Source organism: Sorex fumeus, unplaced genomic scaffold (assembly GCF_029834395.1).
Source record: "Sorex fumeus unplaced genomic scaffold, SorFum_2.1 ptg000047l, whole genome shotgun sequence".
Taxonomy (NCBI): Eukaryota; Metazoa; Chordata; class Mammalia; order Eulipotyphla; family Soricidae; genus Sorex; species Sorex fumeus.
In genome coordinates, this window is record NW_026606104.1 from 15,334,603 (window position 1) to 15,350,226 (window position 15,624).

The window sequence follows — 15,624 nt, forward strand, 5'->3', positions numbered from 1 at the left end:
ACTAAATAATTACTACAAATAGTTAGTTATACAATCTCTTACAGATCTAACCTTCCTTTCTTGGCTTCGGGATATTTTCCTCTTCATTTAGACAAACCTTTAGTCCCTCTTTCGTTCAGTTTTGTATGAGCCTTTGTCTTTAAATATATTAATTTGGAGAATAACTTTTGCTATTTTATCTAAAGTTCACAGTTTTCCTCAAAAGATTTTTTCTGTTTATTATGTAAAAATATGAACTATGCTATTTAAAAATCAAGGTATTTCAATGGTTCTGATGTTTATTTGACTTTATTAGTATGCTTTATAAAATGCAAATGCCATGAATCTTACATTTAAGATTCTGTATGTTTTGTTCATAGCAATTTTGTTCCATTTTCACTCTTTTCTGCTCTTTTCTTCCTATTTAAAATGCAGTGTATTACAACTATACTCACACAGATTATTCCTATCAAACCCATTGCTATCAAAATTCCTTCCAATATAAGATGATCTTTGGCAAACACAGTAGCAGGTTTGAGGGGAATAAACAGAGATAGCTGGGCAATATTAGATACAGCAGACTTTAAGGAGTTCTTATCGATTGCTCGTATAGCCACATAAACTCTGTGATCTTGTATCTCTCCATCAGGATGATGCTCAGGTTCATTTGTAAAAAGATCTGGTGAAAATGTAAATATCTCCTTGGTACCAGCTTGCTGAGGATTAAGTTTTGATGTATTCACTAAAATACCACTGTTAAAGTTGTCACGAATATTCTGTAGATTTTTGCTCATTCTTACTTCATAGCTATTAGCTGAAATGAAAAAATATAAATTATTTTGATATCATTACTAATTTTAAAGCTGTTACACAGAGAAGTTTTACTAGAGAAACAGTTCCCAGGTTTGTCCAAGCAGGTCCTCTGGGTGTCTGTGACTATTTTTCATAAATAAGCCTCCCTCTGGCCACACAGACACAGAGAGACTGAAGTTGAACGATGCACCGTGCAGCGGCCCCTGGAGCAATTAGGCTCTGCCCGGAGTCGTCCAGGTCACAAGGTGAGGGACACCCTCAAGTGGGACTAGATGTCTTTGAATTTGCTGATGCAGGTCTGGATTGTTTCTGTGGAATCTTTTACAAATAACAACTAATTCCAAAGGCTTTTTTCCTATGAGGTGCTGAGGCTTACCTGAAACAAGAATGCACTGTGAAGTAATATATAAGCATAAGAGGTTATATGAAATTCCAGATCTCTAGCACTTTTAGTCTTTCTCATTAATGTTTGCTAAAAATTACAAATAACCCCCCCCACAACTGGTAGTCTTCTTGTATATTTGTACAATAGGGATTTACACACACACACACACACACACATACACACACACATACACACACTACATCATAATTTTATGATGCTTTAAACATTGTTCATATTGATAGATGGTTTCTTACATTTGGCAGCTGTAGGCTAGTCTCAGTTGATAGGAATTCCTAGGATTTTTAAATTCTGTAAGATTAGGTCCATGCAAGATCCTGGTAGAAGGGACCAAAGCTTCAAACGTGGTAAAACATAGTCTGTTTACACTATTTCTCTTCATCCCTGCGGAATTAGTTAGAAATGCCTCGTGGTCCTCCAGAGCCAGGGGATCACCATGTAAGGCCTTGGTAACTCTCAGACCATTAACTGCTCTGTAATCCTTTATAATATGTTGCAGAGTCCACTTAGTATATTTTCTTGATCCAAATTCTAGAGGGATTTCTGCTAGGTGTTTATTCCTTTCTTTCAAATTCTCTCTGTGTATAATTGTTCTTTCCCTATCACTGTACCTAGCCCTATTATATTCTAGGCTGGCTGGCAGGAGGGGTGGAAGGTGTGGGGAGATGGGTTGCATTCTAGAGAAATAAAAGATGCTAGGGTCAAGATTCAACAGTTACTTTCCTCGATAATGGAGATCACAGACAAAAGGATGGGACATCGTGTACTCTCTTGGAATAAATTAATATTCTGTCAAATTGCACTGGTGCCATTTAACATGCTTTTGTCGAAGTGAACATAATTTTGCTCTCCTTGAATCTAAGTTTTTTCCCCAGGGGTTATTCAGACAGCAGTTCAAACAAAGAAAAAATGTGTCTGCTTGTCCTGGGAAGGATTTAGTAATTATATTACATATAACTTACTCCTGCAATTCTTTTGTAAAGTTAAGGTAAAGGTAAAGGTAAAGGTAAAGGTAAAGGCCCTCCCGTTGATCGTCGATTTGCTCGAGCGGGCCCAGTAACATCTCCATTGGAGACTTTATTGTTACTGTGTCTGGCATATCGAATACTCTCGGTAGCTTGCCGGGCTCTCCGAGAGGGGCGGAGGAATCGAACTCGGGTCGGCCATGTTGGCCGCCCAAAGATGAGAAAAGAACTTGCTAACCAACATAGAGCAGATTTGGCATTGAGTAATTCTAGACACGGGTCGGCTTAAATTGACTAAGGTAAAGAATAAATAGATGCTTGCCAAAGACAGGGCTGGAACGATAGCACAGAGGTAGGGTGTTTGCCTTGTGTATGGCAGGCCTGGCCGAGCCAGGTTCGATTCCTCCACTCCTCTCGGAGAGCCGGGCAAGCTACCTAGAGTATGTCGCCCACACAGCAAAGCCTGGCAAGCTATCTGTGACATATTTGATATGCCAAAAAGAGTAGCAAGTCTCACAATGGAGATATTACTGGTGCCCAGTAGAGCAAATCGATGAACAACGGGAGGACAGTGCTACAGTGCATTAGAAATTGCTAATAAGAACAGCATCAACAGGTCCATGAATAACTAGAATAAAACTATGTATAAAATACAAGTTTAAAACACCATATAAGAATTCATATTAAAACCAGCTGAAGAGGACTCGTTTTTTTAATAGCAAAATTCAGCATAGTAAAAAATGTTATTTTCCTGTTTTTTTTAAGTAAGTTTACATGATTCTAAATGCTTGCAGTTTCTACTTTAACATTCTTACTCTAAACATTAAGTAAAAATATAATCAATGTTGATCAAAGTATTAAAAATAAAAATGTGGAAAGACCCTATCTGGTATAAAAACACTGTTATGTTTCAATAACTATAAAAACTGGTATGCTAGTGCATGGATAAATTAATGTCTTAAGTACTGGACAAAACAGAAATTTAGTTTTTAGTAGAGATTTCAATTTTTCTGTTGAGGTAGCACAGCAGTAGGGCATTTGCCTTGCAAGCGGCCGGCCCGGCCAACCTGGGTCGATTCCTCCACCCTTCTCAGAGAGCCCGGCAAGCTACCGAGAGTATCTCGCCCGCACAGCAAAGCTTGGCAGCTCCCCATGACGTATTCCATATGCCAAACACAGTAACAACAAGTCTCACAATGGAGACTTTACAGGGCCCACTCGAGCAAATCGATGAAAAACAGGAGGACAGTGACAGTAGAGATATAAGATTAATGGGGTATATGCATTAAAATTAATGGAATAAATAGTGTGGCCAATTAGATTAAAAAATGGACTTATACGATAGCACAGCGGGTAGGGCGTTTGCCTTACAAGTGGCCAATATGGCCGACCCGAGTTCGATTCCTCCGCCCCTCTCGGAGAGCCCGGCAAGCTACCGAGAGTATTCGATATGCCAGACACAGTAACAACAAAGTCTCCAATGGAGACGTTACTGGTCCCGCTCAAGCAAATCGACGATCAACGGGAGGGCCTTTACCTTTATAAAAATAAGTAAAAAATTAAATTAGACTTATATCACACACCTTTTCTTTTCAAAAAAATTACCAAATGATAAGTTTACGATTAAAAAAGTGCCTGCCATAGAGTCAGGCTGGTGGGACTGGGGAGGATGGCAGGAAGGAAACTGGAAACATTGATTCTGGGAAATATACACTGGTGGAAGGATGGGTGTTGGAACATTGTATGACCCAACAATAAACAGCTTTGTATCTGTGTATCTTATGGTGATTCAATAATATATTAATTAATTAACTAAAAAATATGTAAATAGATAGACCCTAGGTCAAGAGTAAAATGAACCCTCTTCAAATTCAAGGTGATTTAGGATATCTACCAAAAAGCTGTCAGAGTAGCTGAGAATTGAATGAAGGGGAAAGGTACAGACTCAAGTAAGTAAGTAAAGAGATTTATCACACATAGTTTCATATTTTAAATAAATAAATAAGGAATTCAAGATAACCACATGTGCAACTCTGCTGGGGTAACTCAGCATTGCAAAGACATTATTTTTACGTGTTTACTATGTTCTCTAAGGCAGGATGGTGAGGGATGAGATGGCATCAAGGGATGAAGGGGTGCTTGCACTCTGTAGGTGGGTGTGTGAAGCAATATTGTATACCTGGAGAGTTTATATTAACAGTACTGTAAAACATGGGGATTCCAGAAAAATTCAGTCAATTGATTGTTTTAGAAAGAAGCTATAGCAATTCCTTGTGGAGTTTATAACAAATGTAGAAGTAAACTATGTGAGAAGAATACTGCAAAGTGAGTCAGAAGATTCAGGAGAATTGTGCTTTCAAAGATTTTCTCACTGAAGTTTAGTGGTATAATATTAATTCCAGTAGACTATTATAAGTTAAGAAAATGCATGTTATAAAAATAAGAAATGCATGTTATGAAATAGGGAAGGAATTTTATTCCTCTGATCGTTATATTTTCCTAATAATAATATATTCCTATTAATATATTTTGGGACTGAAGTGATAGAACAGCAGGTAGGGCTTTTGCCTTGCACGTGGCTGATCGGGGTTCAATTCTTCCATTCCTCTCAGACGGCCTGAGAGTATCCCGCTCACACGGCAGAGCCTGGTAAGCTCTTTGTGGCGTATTCAATATGCCAAAAACAGTAACAGCAAGTCTCACAGTGGAGATGTTACTTGTGCCCACTCAAGCAAATCGATGTACAACGGGATGACAGTGCTACAGTGCTACAGATTTTTATATTTTAATTTTTTTAATTAGGATAAAGTACACATAGCAAGATTTATCATTTTAACCACTCTTTAAATGTTTAAATGTACAGTTCTGGAGTGCTAAGTACATTCACATTGTGCTGTTTTGATATTCAACCATGTGAATATATTATCCACTAAAATAGAATTATTAATAAGAAAAATACTAGATAAAATATAACTGCCTATAGTACCAGGGAACTCTAATGGTATCACAATTCTAATTACAAATGGCTGAAAATACATTTGGCAATGAACAGAAAAATTTCAAATAAGTATTTTGTCCGAAGAAATGAAAATCATATGACTCTACATTTTAATTTAAAACATGAAGATATTCTGGTGAGTGTGTGCTGAACATTTTCCAAGCAATAGTAATTTTTTATAGTGAGACTATTTCTGTGTCTGAGTAGTAATTAGAGTAAAGCAGCTTTAACAAGTCTGTCAAAATAAAATAACCCTCATATTTAGGCTTATAAGTAAATTCTTCTCAATAAACCTCCCTGGAGCTGAGTTGCTTCTACTGTGGTTTATTATAGTCTGACAGATATGGGAGAGAATATAAACTGACCATCTGCTCTACACACATAGTGAAACAAACCATTGTTCTTAGGTTCATTTTCTCTACAGAGGAAGCTCTATCCGGTGGGATCTCCCAGTCTTATCCCTCATAAGTAAAATGTACTATTTCATAAACCTTAGAATTTACAAAGAATTCCACATATGTCATTCTTCTGTCAAGTTGATCATTTATTTTAAAACAAAAGGGTTGGCACTCAAGAAGTTAAATATAATGCTGCAGCCCACACTGAGGAAGTTGTCAGTTCACTTCTTACTATGAACAATTATTAAAAATTCGCAGAACTGCTCTGCAGCTGCAAAGGCTAAACACTAACTCTGTTCACGCACTCCTAGACTGTCTCTATCCATTGATTATGTTATTCTTTGCATTTCCTCCTCTCTGATAAAGAGAGTCGGGCTGGTTTCCATATCCTTGACTTCATAGTTATAACTAGAGATATATAACTTCATAGTTATGTACCATAGTTATGTACTATGAAGTGATATATCTCTAGGGATGGTCTCTAGTTCTTCTTTCACAATATCCTATGAAAGATCTATAACCATAGCTAAGACACTTACCCTTTCAGGGTCATTCCATTTTATTTAAACCAGGAATTTAGACTGTCACTGTCACTGTCACTGTCCTCCTGTTGTTCAACCATTTGCTCGAGCGAGCACCAGTAATGTTTTCATTGTGAGACTTGGTGTTACTTTTTTTGGCATATTAAATACTCCACGGGGAGCTGGCCAGGCTTTGCCATGCGGGCGGAATACTCTCAGTAGCTTGCCAGGGTCTCTGAGAGGGGTGGAGGAATCGAATCCGGGTCGGCCGTGTGCAAGGCAAACGCTCTACCCACTGTGCTATCACTCCAACTCAAGGGATTTAGACTACAACATTTAAAAATCCCTTCTGTCCTCACAGTTTTATAAATGCTGATAATCACTGAGAGAAAATAGAATAAACTGCCCATTGCTTTAAGCTTTCTCTCTCTCTCTCTCTCTCTCTCTCTCTCTCTCTCTCTCTCTCTCTCTCTCGGCCTTATCTCATTTGATTCTCATCACAGCCCATATGAGATGAGTATTTGCACTGTACACTTTTTCAGAGAGAAATTAAAATTTTGAGAAATTAAGTAATATGTCTAGTGTTACATAGAGAAAAGACAATTGTTCTGGTTCTAGAGTCCTAACCTTAAATATAGCTTCACACTGGATTATGCTTTCTCTTATTTTTTTATTTCCCCAAAACTGCTACTTTTCTGGTTACCAAAACTTACATTCTAATAGCCTCTTTAAACAACACATTCCTAGTTTGGAAAGCTTCAGGCTTGGACTTTGGACAGAACAAGCAAGTCGAAGACTTGGCCCCATATTCAAAGCGCACTCTCTACCAGTGGGAACAGTTCCCATTTCCTCTCTTCATTTGAAACCCAAGCTATCCTCTAAAGATTATTTTAGGTTTCTCCTGCAATAAATGTTCTTTCAGCTTGAAGCATTACTAAGGGTTGGGTGTGGGGCGGTGGGAAGAACTATTGCTGTCATTGAATAACTCCTATCAGAATCAACAAATTCTCAATAAGTTTTTTTAAAAAATTGCTGAATGGTGGTTATATAAGAACATGATTTTTAAAATGTCAGAGGAAGCATCAGGCAAATCAGGCAGTTTGGTATTAAGGGAGGAAAATCAGTGCAGCGAAAGGGGTCGAGGAAATTTTAGATGTGAAAGTCACAGAAGAATTATTTTCTTTTTTTTTTTTATGGCATCCAAGTTATAGCTGTTTCCACAAAACAAGGGGCAAACCCATGCAGAGTTTCAATTCTTTAATAGTCCCAAACTTTAATTTAAGATAATCCTTAAAACTCAATAAATATTTTTCCTGCATTCTCTGGCAAGTAGAGATAGATTTTGAGAAAAATAATTTGAAAATAGGATTTGAGATTTAGTACAGTACATGAGGTGCCTAACTTGCATGTGGCTGACCCTGGTTCTACCCCTGAGGCATGTGACCCTCAAGTCCCTTCAGAGTGAGCACAGAGTCAGGAGTAAGTTCTGAGCATTGGAGGATGTAGCCCTCAAACCCAAAAGCAAACAAAAATAGTTTGAAGACAAAGCTACAATGTTAGTGCTTTCTTTTCTTCCTTTTTTTTGAGTGGGGGAGTGGAGAAGGGAGAGAAACCTGTCAGTGCTCAGGGCTTACTCCTGATGGTGCTCAGGAAACCATATGTGATACTGAGGACTAAACCCAGGTCAACTGTCTGTAAGGCAAGTACCCACTGTATTTCTCTGGCCCCATGTTCCTCAGCAGTTTCAAATTATTTGTAAATGAGACACTTTTTGATGAGTATAATAAACTCATATAAAATTAATAGACAAAGAAAAAAAGACCCAAGCTAGATGAAAAACAAGCAAAATTCCAAGACGCTAAATTCTAAATACAGAAGATAGGATCCCACAGGAATTTTAGTCAGAGGCATCAGGTTATAAACTATTTAATCTGTAATCATTACTAAATCTGTTTTGGTGATGATGAAATGCCATCATTAGAGAAGACATATTGCATTATTGGGGGGATCAAGAGATAATGGTAGTCACCTGTGTGCTGTCATAGGAAAGAGAAAGAGACTGAAACATCATCAATGTCTGTCCAAACAAAGGTAAAATTTCCCAGTCAGGAGATGAATTCCAGTGTCCCTAACAAAATGATGGCCATAAGTGGAGAAGGAAAACTCACCAAGTTCTGCATGATTTGTGGGAATTATTCACCCAAACATAACTTGTAAATCTTTGAATAATTAGTCATTCTTCAATCATCAGAAAACAAATAACCTCTAGTATTTGGAAGCTCATGCTCTGTAATACACAACTATTAGCATTTCTGCTGTCTAGACCACTGTTTTAGTATTTATTTAGTATTTTATTTTATTTTAGTATTTAGTTTCCAATCAAGTTTTCTGGATGACTAATGTCAGTTTTTTCAGGCGTCTTCAGTTCTGGGGGAGCTGACACATTCTAGACTACAGCCTTGACAATTACTCAAAACTTTCATGGCATCCAGCTGTAGTTTTGTCAGTTCTAAGCCCCGTGACATTATTAGAAATGCTGCCTTATAGAAAAATATGCTGTAAACCAACAAACTTACCCTTCCCCTGGTCAAAGTCTTCTCCGGGTGCTGTCCAAGATAAGGTCACGTCATCTTCCACTCTTATAGCTTCCAAGTCAATTATTTTGCATGGAGGAAACACATCAGGGTAGGGGCCACCTGGAACTCCTCTCACAGTAAAAGAGCCCCCAGAGCTTACTCGGTCAATTTCCCACATTTGTTCCTCTTCACTCATACCCACCGATTTTTGTGGTGCATTCATCTGAATATTACCTGGAACACCAAAGAAAAGAGTAAGCAACCATAAGTCTATTTTTCACTTATTATCTGTGGAATTTGTATAATATCATAGACTAAATGTAAATAATAAAGACAATTTCTAATTAAAAAAAGAGTAACCAACCATATTATTATCTTCCAAATTGCTTATTGTCCATATATTAGAGACATTCAAAAACATTTCTACTATTTCTATTAATTTTATTTATTCAGTAATTTATTAATTCATGACTGGAGTGATAGCACAGTGGGTAGTGTGTTTGCCTTGCACATGGCCAATCTGGGTTCAATTCCTCTGCCCCTCTCGGAGAGCCCGACAAGCTACCGAGAGTATCTCTCCCGCATGGCAAAGCCTGGCAAGCTACCTGTGACATGTTCGATGTGCCAAAAACAGTAACAACATGTCTCACAATTTGTTGTGATACATTACTGGTGCCCACTTGAGCAAATTGATGAACAACGGGAGAACAGTGCTACAGTATTAATTCACTCATTAATTCACTCATATATTCATTCACTCAATGAGCAAATCATTTGGAGGTCATATCCTGTGCCAAAAATCACAGACAGGGGCTGGTGAGACAATGCAGTGGGTAAGGCACTTGCATGGCTTTGTTTCCTGGCACTCCATATGGTTCCCTGAGTACAATCAGGAGTGATCCCTGAGTGCAGGGCCAGGATTGAACCCTGAACACTTCCAGGTACGGTCCCAAGACAAACAACAATCACAGGAAAAATCGTATATTTTATGGAATTTAGTGTCACATAGATAGATAGATAGATAGATAGATAGATAAGTAAAAGTAAAAATAAAGGCCCTCCCATTGATCATCGATTTGCTCTAGTAGGCCCAGTAACGTCTCCATCATGAGACTTGTTGTTACTGTGTTTGGCATATCAAATAAGTCACGGGGAGCTTGCCAGGCTCTGCCGTGCAGGCGAGATACTCTCGGTAGCTTGCCGGGCTCTCTGAGAGGGGCGGAGGAATCGAACTCAGGTCGGCCATGTCGGCTGCATGCAATGCAAACGCCCTACTGCTGTGCTATCGCTCCAGATAGATAGATAGAGAAATTAAAACAAGCTAGTATGCTATGGGTTGGAGAGATAATATAGCAAGTTAAGGTGCTTGCCTTTTGCACATGGCCAATCTAGATTTGATCCCCAGCACTACAAATGGTGCCCTGAACCCAACCAGGAGTGATCCCTAAGCAGTCAGGTATACCCCCAAAAGAAGTTAGGATGCTATGAAAGACAGGTATATAAATTAGAGTATTGATATTATAAATAATTTATTCATATTCTATATATTAATAACATAACATACAGGAGCAAGCCAGGAAGATAACACAAGTGGCTGGAATGCATGTCTTGCATGCAGAAGTCCCAGGTTCAATCCCTGGCACTACAGTCACTTTAGTACCAGTGAATGTAGCTTGGGATGGTCCTAACACCACTGGTAGTGGCCTCCAGGCTCCATAAGCATTTCTTGAGAGACTTCCCTAATACAAACTTAAAATTTTCCTAAGGGGTGTATAGGAGTCTTTAGGGTAAAGAGGTAAGAATATCCCAGGCAGAGGAAACAAGTTGTTTAAGAATTCTGAGGTATAGAAGAGTTTTGGAAGTTAGAAACATTTGAATGGGGAGAACAGTATAAGAGGAGACAAAAGAGAAGTTAACACAGGATATCATGGTAGTTTTAAAGTCTAACTTTATGTGTTGTGTGAAGCAGGAAAACAGGGAAGTGATGTGTTCACATTTGCTCTGTTAAAGGTCACTGGTTGTACTTCGTGGAAAATAGATTCAAGCAGACACCACTAAAACAGTCAGTGCAGTAGTTCATCCAGAACTTGGCAAGTTACGCTAAGTAGAGTTTATAAAGGAAGTCAGCAATTTGTATTTCATAAATAAAGTCAGTATGATGTAGCAATAAATTTGACCAATCTAGGAGAGAAAGTTGTGATGTAAAAAAGTAGAAGGAGGAGGAGGAGGAGGAGGAGGAGGAGGAGGAGGAGGAGGAGGAGGAGGAGGAGGAGGAGGAGGAGGAGGAGGAGGAGGAGAAAAAGAAAGAGAAAGAAGAATAAAAAGCTCAGTTGAACATTATGTTTCTTAACTTAATGTGAATTGAACATTGTTATTAAAATCATGAATTTTTTGAAGAGTCTAAAAGGGTCAGAAGCCTCCACTCTCCTTGAAAGGAATAAGGTCTTGAATTACCTCAAGTTCCTAAAACTATGTTTATCACCTAGGAGAGCTTCAAAGATGTTTGATGTATAAATAAGGGGCATATTTATTTAGGATAATGTGTTCTCTCTATCTCCATCTCTCTCTCTCTCTCTAAATCAGGGCCATATAACATTTTTTGTGGGGGTGAGGGAGACGGCACACTTGACAGTACTCAGGAATCATTCCTGGTGATGCTCAGGGGATCATATGCAGAATTAGAGGTTCTGAACCCAGGTTGGCCAAATGTAAGGCAAGCACCTTAACGCCTGTACTATGACTCTTGCCTACAATGTAACATTTAAAATTGATTTTAAAATTATCTGAGTTATTTAAAGTACAGATGAAAGTAAACTATATTCTAGAAGTTACACGAGCACAGTGGGTAGGGCGCTTGCCTTGCACGTGGTTGAGCCGGGTTCGATTCCCAGCATCCCATATGGTCCCCCAAGCACTTCCAGGAGTAATTCCTGAGTGCAGAGCCAGGAGTAACCCCTGGGCCTCACTGGGTGTGACCCAAAAAGCAAAAAAAAAAAAAAAAAAAAAGAAAGTAAACTATGTTCTAGAAGTTACACTAAAACCACCAGGAGGTGCAAATTTTCTGCATTCTTGATTATTTCTAAGGGCTGGATTGATAGCACAATGGGTAGGGCGTTTGCCTTGCATGAGGCCCATCCGGGTTTGATTCCTCCACCCCTCTCGAAGAGCTCGGCAAGCGACTGAGAGTATCTCGCCCGCATGGCAAAGCCTGGCAAGCTCCCCGTGGCATATTTGATATGCCAAAAACAGTCTAACAAGTCTTACAATGGAGACATTACTGGTGCCCGCTGAGCAAATCAATGAACAACAGGAGGACAGTGCTACAGTGCTACATATAGAACAAAATTTATAATTATGTTATAGAATAATCCAATTATTATCGTTGAAAATACATAAACGTATTCATAAATAATTTTAGTTTTTAAAAAAGTGTATATAAGTGTTTTAGATTGTTTTAAACATTATAGCATAATTCTGTTATCCTATAATCACTGCTTCCTATCAGAAACTCTAAAAATGGTGGTGTTTGAAAAAAAATCTATCTTCTCTCTTTTGTCACTTTTATCTTGAAAAAAGAGAAATATCTTCAAAAGTCATTCAGTTGTCAATAAAGTTCAGACCCATAGTTATTCATAAGTTCATTTGCTGTGTGGCTTATTTGATCTGATTTTATCTTCTTTACACTTCTAACAAGAAAATTTTGCCTTTTCTCTTTACCGTATCTCTGTAGAGGAAATATAGATTTAACTAAAAAAGCTCATTAATCACTTTTTCTGTTAGTAATTATGATGAAACAGTCATAAGTGAGCAGTGAAAATAGTGCATTAAGTAAAAGTAAGAGATACCTGTAAGTTCTACCTATGGTCTTTCTGTCATACATAACCATAAGTCATTGATAAATGAAGAAATAAATTGCAATCAAAATAAATATATTGTTTTGAAATTGCTTCTTATTCTCACCTCTCATACAAATACACACATAGAGATAGGTTCCTCAGAGATGAGTACACTATAAATCATGTTATTCAAATGACAATGCTAATGATTCTTACCATTTTCTATGTAACCTGGTATATACATGGCATGACTCCCTGGAACATAGTTGGCTAGATTGCTTATGCCAGATGAGTGATTGACATGCACTTTCAAGCTATATCTACCATTCTCAGTGAAAGAGAAAAAATATCTTGAATAAATTCCATCATTTTTTATGATATCAGCACCTGTATAGATATATGAAGAAGTTCAAAGTCAATTTAGTTACCATGGTTGATAATATTTAATTAAATCATTTAAGAAAAAGTTTGGGCTGGAGCAATAGCACAGTGGGTAGGGCGTTTGCCTTGCACGTGGCCTACATGGCTGACCCAAGTTTGATTCCTCCACCCCTCTCAGAGAGCCCAGCAAGCTACCGAGAGTATCTTGCCCTCATGGCAAAGCCTGGCAAGCTACCTGTGCCATATTTGATATGCCAAACACAGTAACAAGTTTCACAATGTTACTGGGCCCGCTCGAGCAAATCGATGAACAACAGGAGGATAGTGACAGTGAAGAAAAAGTTTTACAGCTGTCTTCTTCCTATTTCTGATAGACCATCATACCAAAACCATGTTTGATATTATCAAGTGACTGAAAATTAATGGCTCTAGATTTTCTTCCTGTGATTCCTTAACTACTGGGGGCAAAAATCTTTTTCTAGAGTCAAATGATCTTTCCAAATTTACTGACAAAAATAATTGAATAACCACCTTAATGTTCTCAGACAACTATTGAAAATAACAAATTGTATAGAAACCCACATTCTTTTTTTTTTTAACTTTTATTAGTGAAACACCATGAGGTACAGTTGTAGACTTACAAATTTTTGTGCTTGGGTTTCAGTTATACAGTGATCAAGTACCCATCCCTCCACCAGTGCCCATTTTCTACCACCACGGGTCCCAGTATCCCTCCCACCCCCCATGCCCCCCATCCCACTCTGCCTCTGTGGCAGGGCATTCCCTTTTGTTCTCTCTCTCCTTTTGGGTCTTGTGGTTTGCAAAAGAGGCATTGAGTGGCAATCATGTTTGGTCTATTGTCTACTTTCAGTGTGCTTCTCCCATCCTGGGAGGATCCTCCCAACACCCTTTATTTGGTACTCCCCTCTCTAACTGAGCTCCCTTTTCCCCTATAATGTGTGGCTGGCCTCCAAGCCATGCAGCAAAATTTCTGGTACTAATCTCGGCCACTCTTGGGTGTTAGTCTCTTATTTTGTTACTTTATGTTCCCCAGATGAATGCAATCTTTCTACGTCTATCCCTCTATTTCTGACTCATTTCGCTTAGCATGATCCTTCCATGTAGTACCACTTGCATGTAAATTTCATGACTTCATCTTTTCTAACAGCTACATAGTACTCCATTGTGTAAATGTACCAAAGTTTCTTTAACCAGTCATCTGTTCTCAGGCACTCAGGTTTTTTCCAGATTCTGGCTATTGTAAAGAGTGCTGCAATGAACAAACAAGTGCAGATGTCACCTCGACTATACTTTTGTGCCTCTCTGGGATAAATTCCCAGGAGTGGTATTGCTGAAAACCCACATTCCTAAATTCATGGTCACAAGAGATATTGTTACTAGAATACGTAAAAATCACTTTTGGTTTAATGATTAATAAGTTTCTTTATACATAATGAAAAAGATCTTTCCACAACCTAGTGTATTGAGTCTCACACCACAAACACACACACACACACAACACACACACGCACATAAAACCAGGAAAGACCAGAGACTTGGGGAGGAGGGGGTCGGGGACCTTGATTTTTAAGATATTAATCTGTTTCAGTTTCTCATCAATGTTAAGAGAATAATGTCTCACACACAAGCTTGTTGTGGCGATTTCAAAAGAGCATGAGAAAATATGTAATTTATTAGAAGGCATCTTATAACTGTGCATTTTGTTACCATTTACTAATTTTGTTTAGCAGAAAAACATTGTTTCCATTATAAAAATTAGTATTGTACAACTACATATACACTTATATAGCATTGGCAGAAAACAATATATTTGCAATTTAATGTCCATACTACCTTTTTTTCAAATATTTAACAACAGAAATGGCCTATGGGGATAGATAGAAAATCTATTAAGACCATATTTTCAGGAATCATTTCTACAGTTCATTACTATAGAAGTTTCTCTATCAGGTAGAGAACCCCCAAACCATGAAGAGAAGCAGAGCATTCTCTCCTGAGCATAAGGCCTATTCTAGGTGTTGCTTTTACAATTGCCTTTTACCACTGATGCTCATTCTTCTCTTTCTTTGGAAGAATGAGAGGGAGAGGATGTGGCCTAAGTGATTCCAGTTTTAAAAAGAATAAAAGAAAAGAAAGAAAAGCTATTGAACTGACTCAGGTGATCTTTCCTGAGAGAGCAGGAGCTCTTCTCCAGATTAGCTTTAGGAGGAAGCAAAAGAGCAAAAATCCTTGAAGTACCTAGTTAGATGACAAACAAGAATGTAAGATATGGCCCTGGGCAGAAGATCAGATCATGAGGACTTCATTTGGACCCATTCCAACAGATCAAACAGGAGGGCTTCTATGAAATTCCTTTGAGGTGGTTTTGAACAAAATCCTTTAAGTTAATTTTTATTTTATAAATATCATACAAAATCTCCAGAATAAGCATGAGATATAGAGTTCTATCCCTAATGCCACCATACTTGCTAATCTAATCCTGGAAGCTCTACTGTTTGGGAACCCCCACCATGCCAGTGCTGCTACGGAGTGTGCACTTTCTGGAGCACTTCAGCCATAAACAAACACAAAAATTATAATGCAGGACGTCCAGGAAACTCTGTAATTAAAAGTACAACAGTATTGTGAGAGGTGTGTTAGTACCACAACTAAAGTGGCAACCACCAGAGAACACCACAGCCAACCATGTGTGCAACCCTCATCATTGAAACAACAACAGATGGAAGGGAAGGG

At 38.3% G+C, this 15,624-nt stretch overlaps 1 protein-coding gene and 1 non-coding gene across 2 annotated transcripts in view; one reads left to right on the plus strand and one right to left on the minus strand.

Moving 5' to 3' along the window:
- Positions 1-353: 353 nt before the first annotated feature.
- Positions 354-15,624, minus strand: part of LOC130032032 (calcium-activated chloride channel regulator 2-like) — a 44,366-nt gene continuing 29,095 nt past the window's right edge. Inside the window, 3 exon segments of the mRNA XM_056123614.1 lie at positions 354-793; positions 8,654-8,887; positions 12,706-12,876. Of these exon segments, the coding sequence (XP_055979589.1) occupies positions 354-793; positions 8,654-8,887; positions 12,706-12,876 (845 nt within the window).
- Positions 14,783-14,995, plus strand: LOC130032272 (small nucleolar RNA U3). The gene has a single exon (XR_008793813.1). It is a non-coding gene; the product is annotated as a small nucleolar RNA U3 (small nucleolar RNA).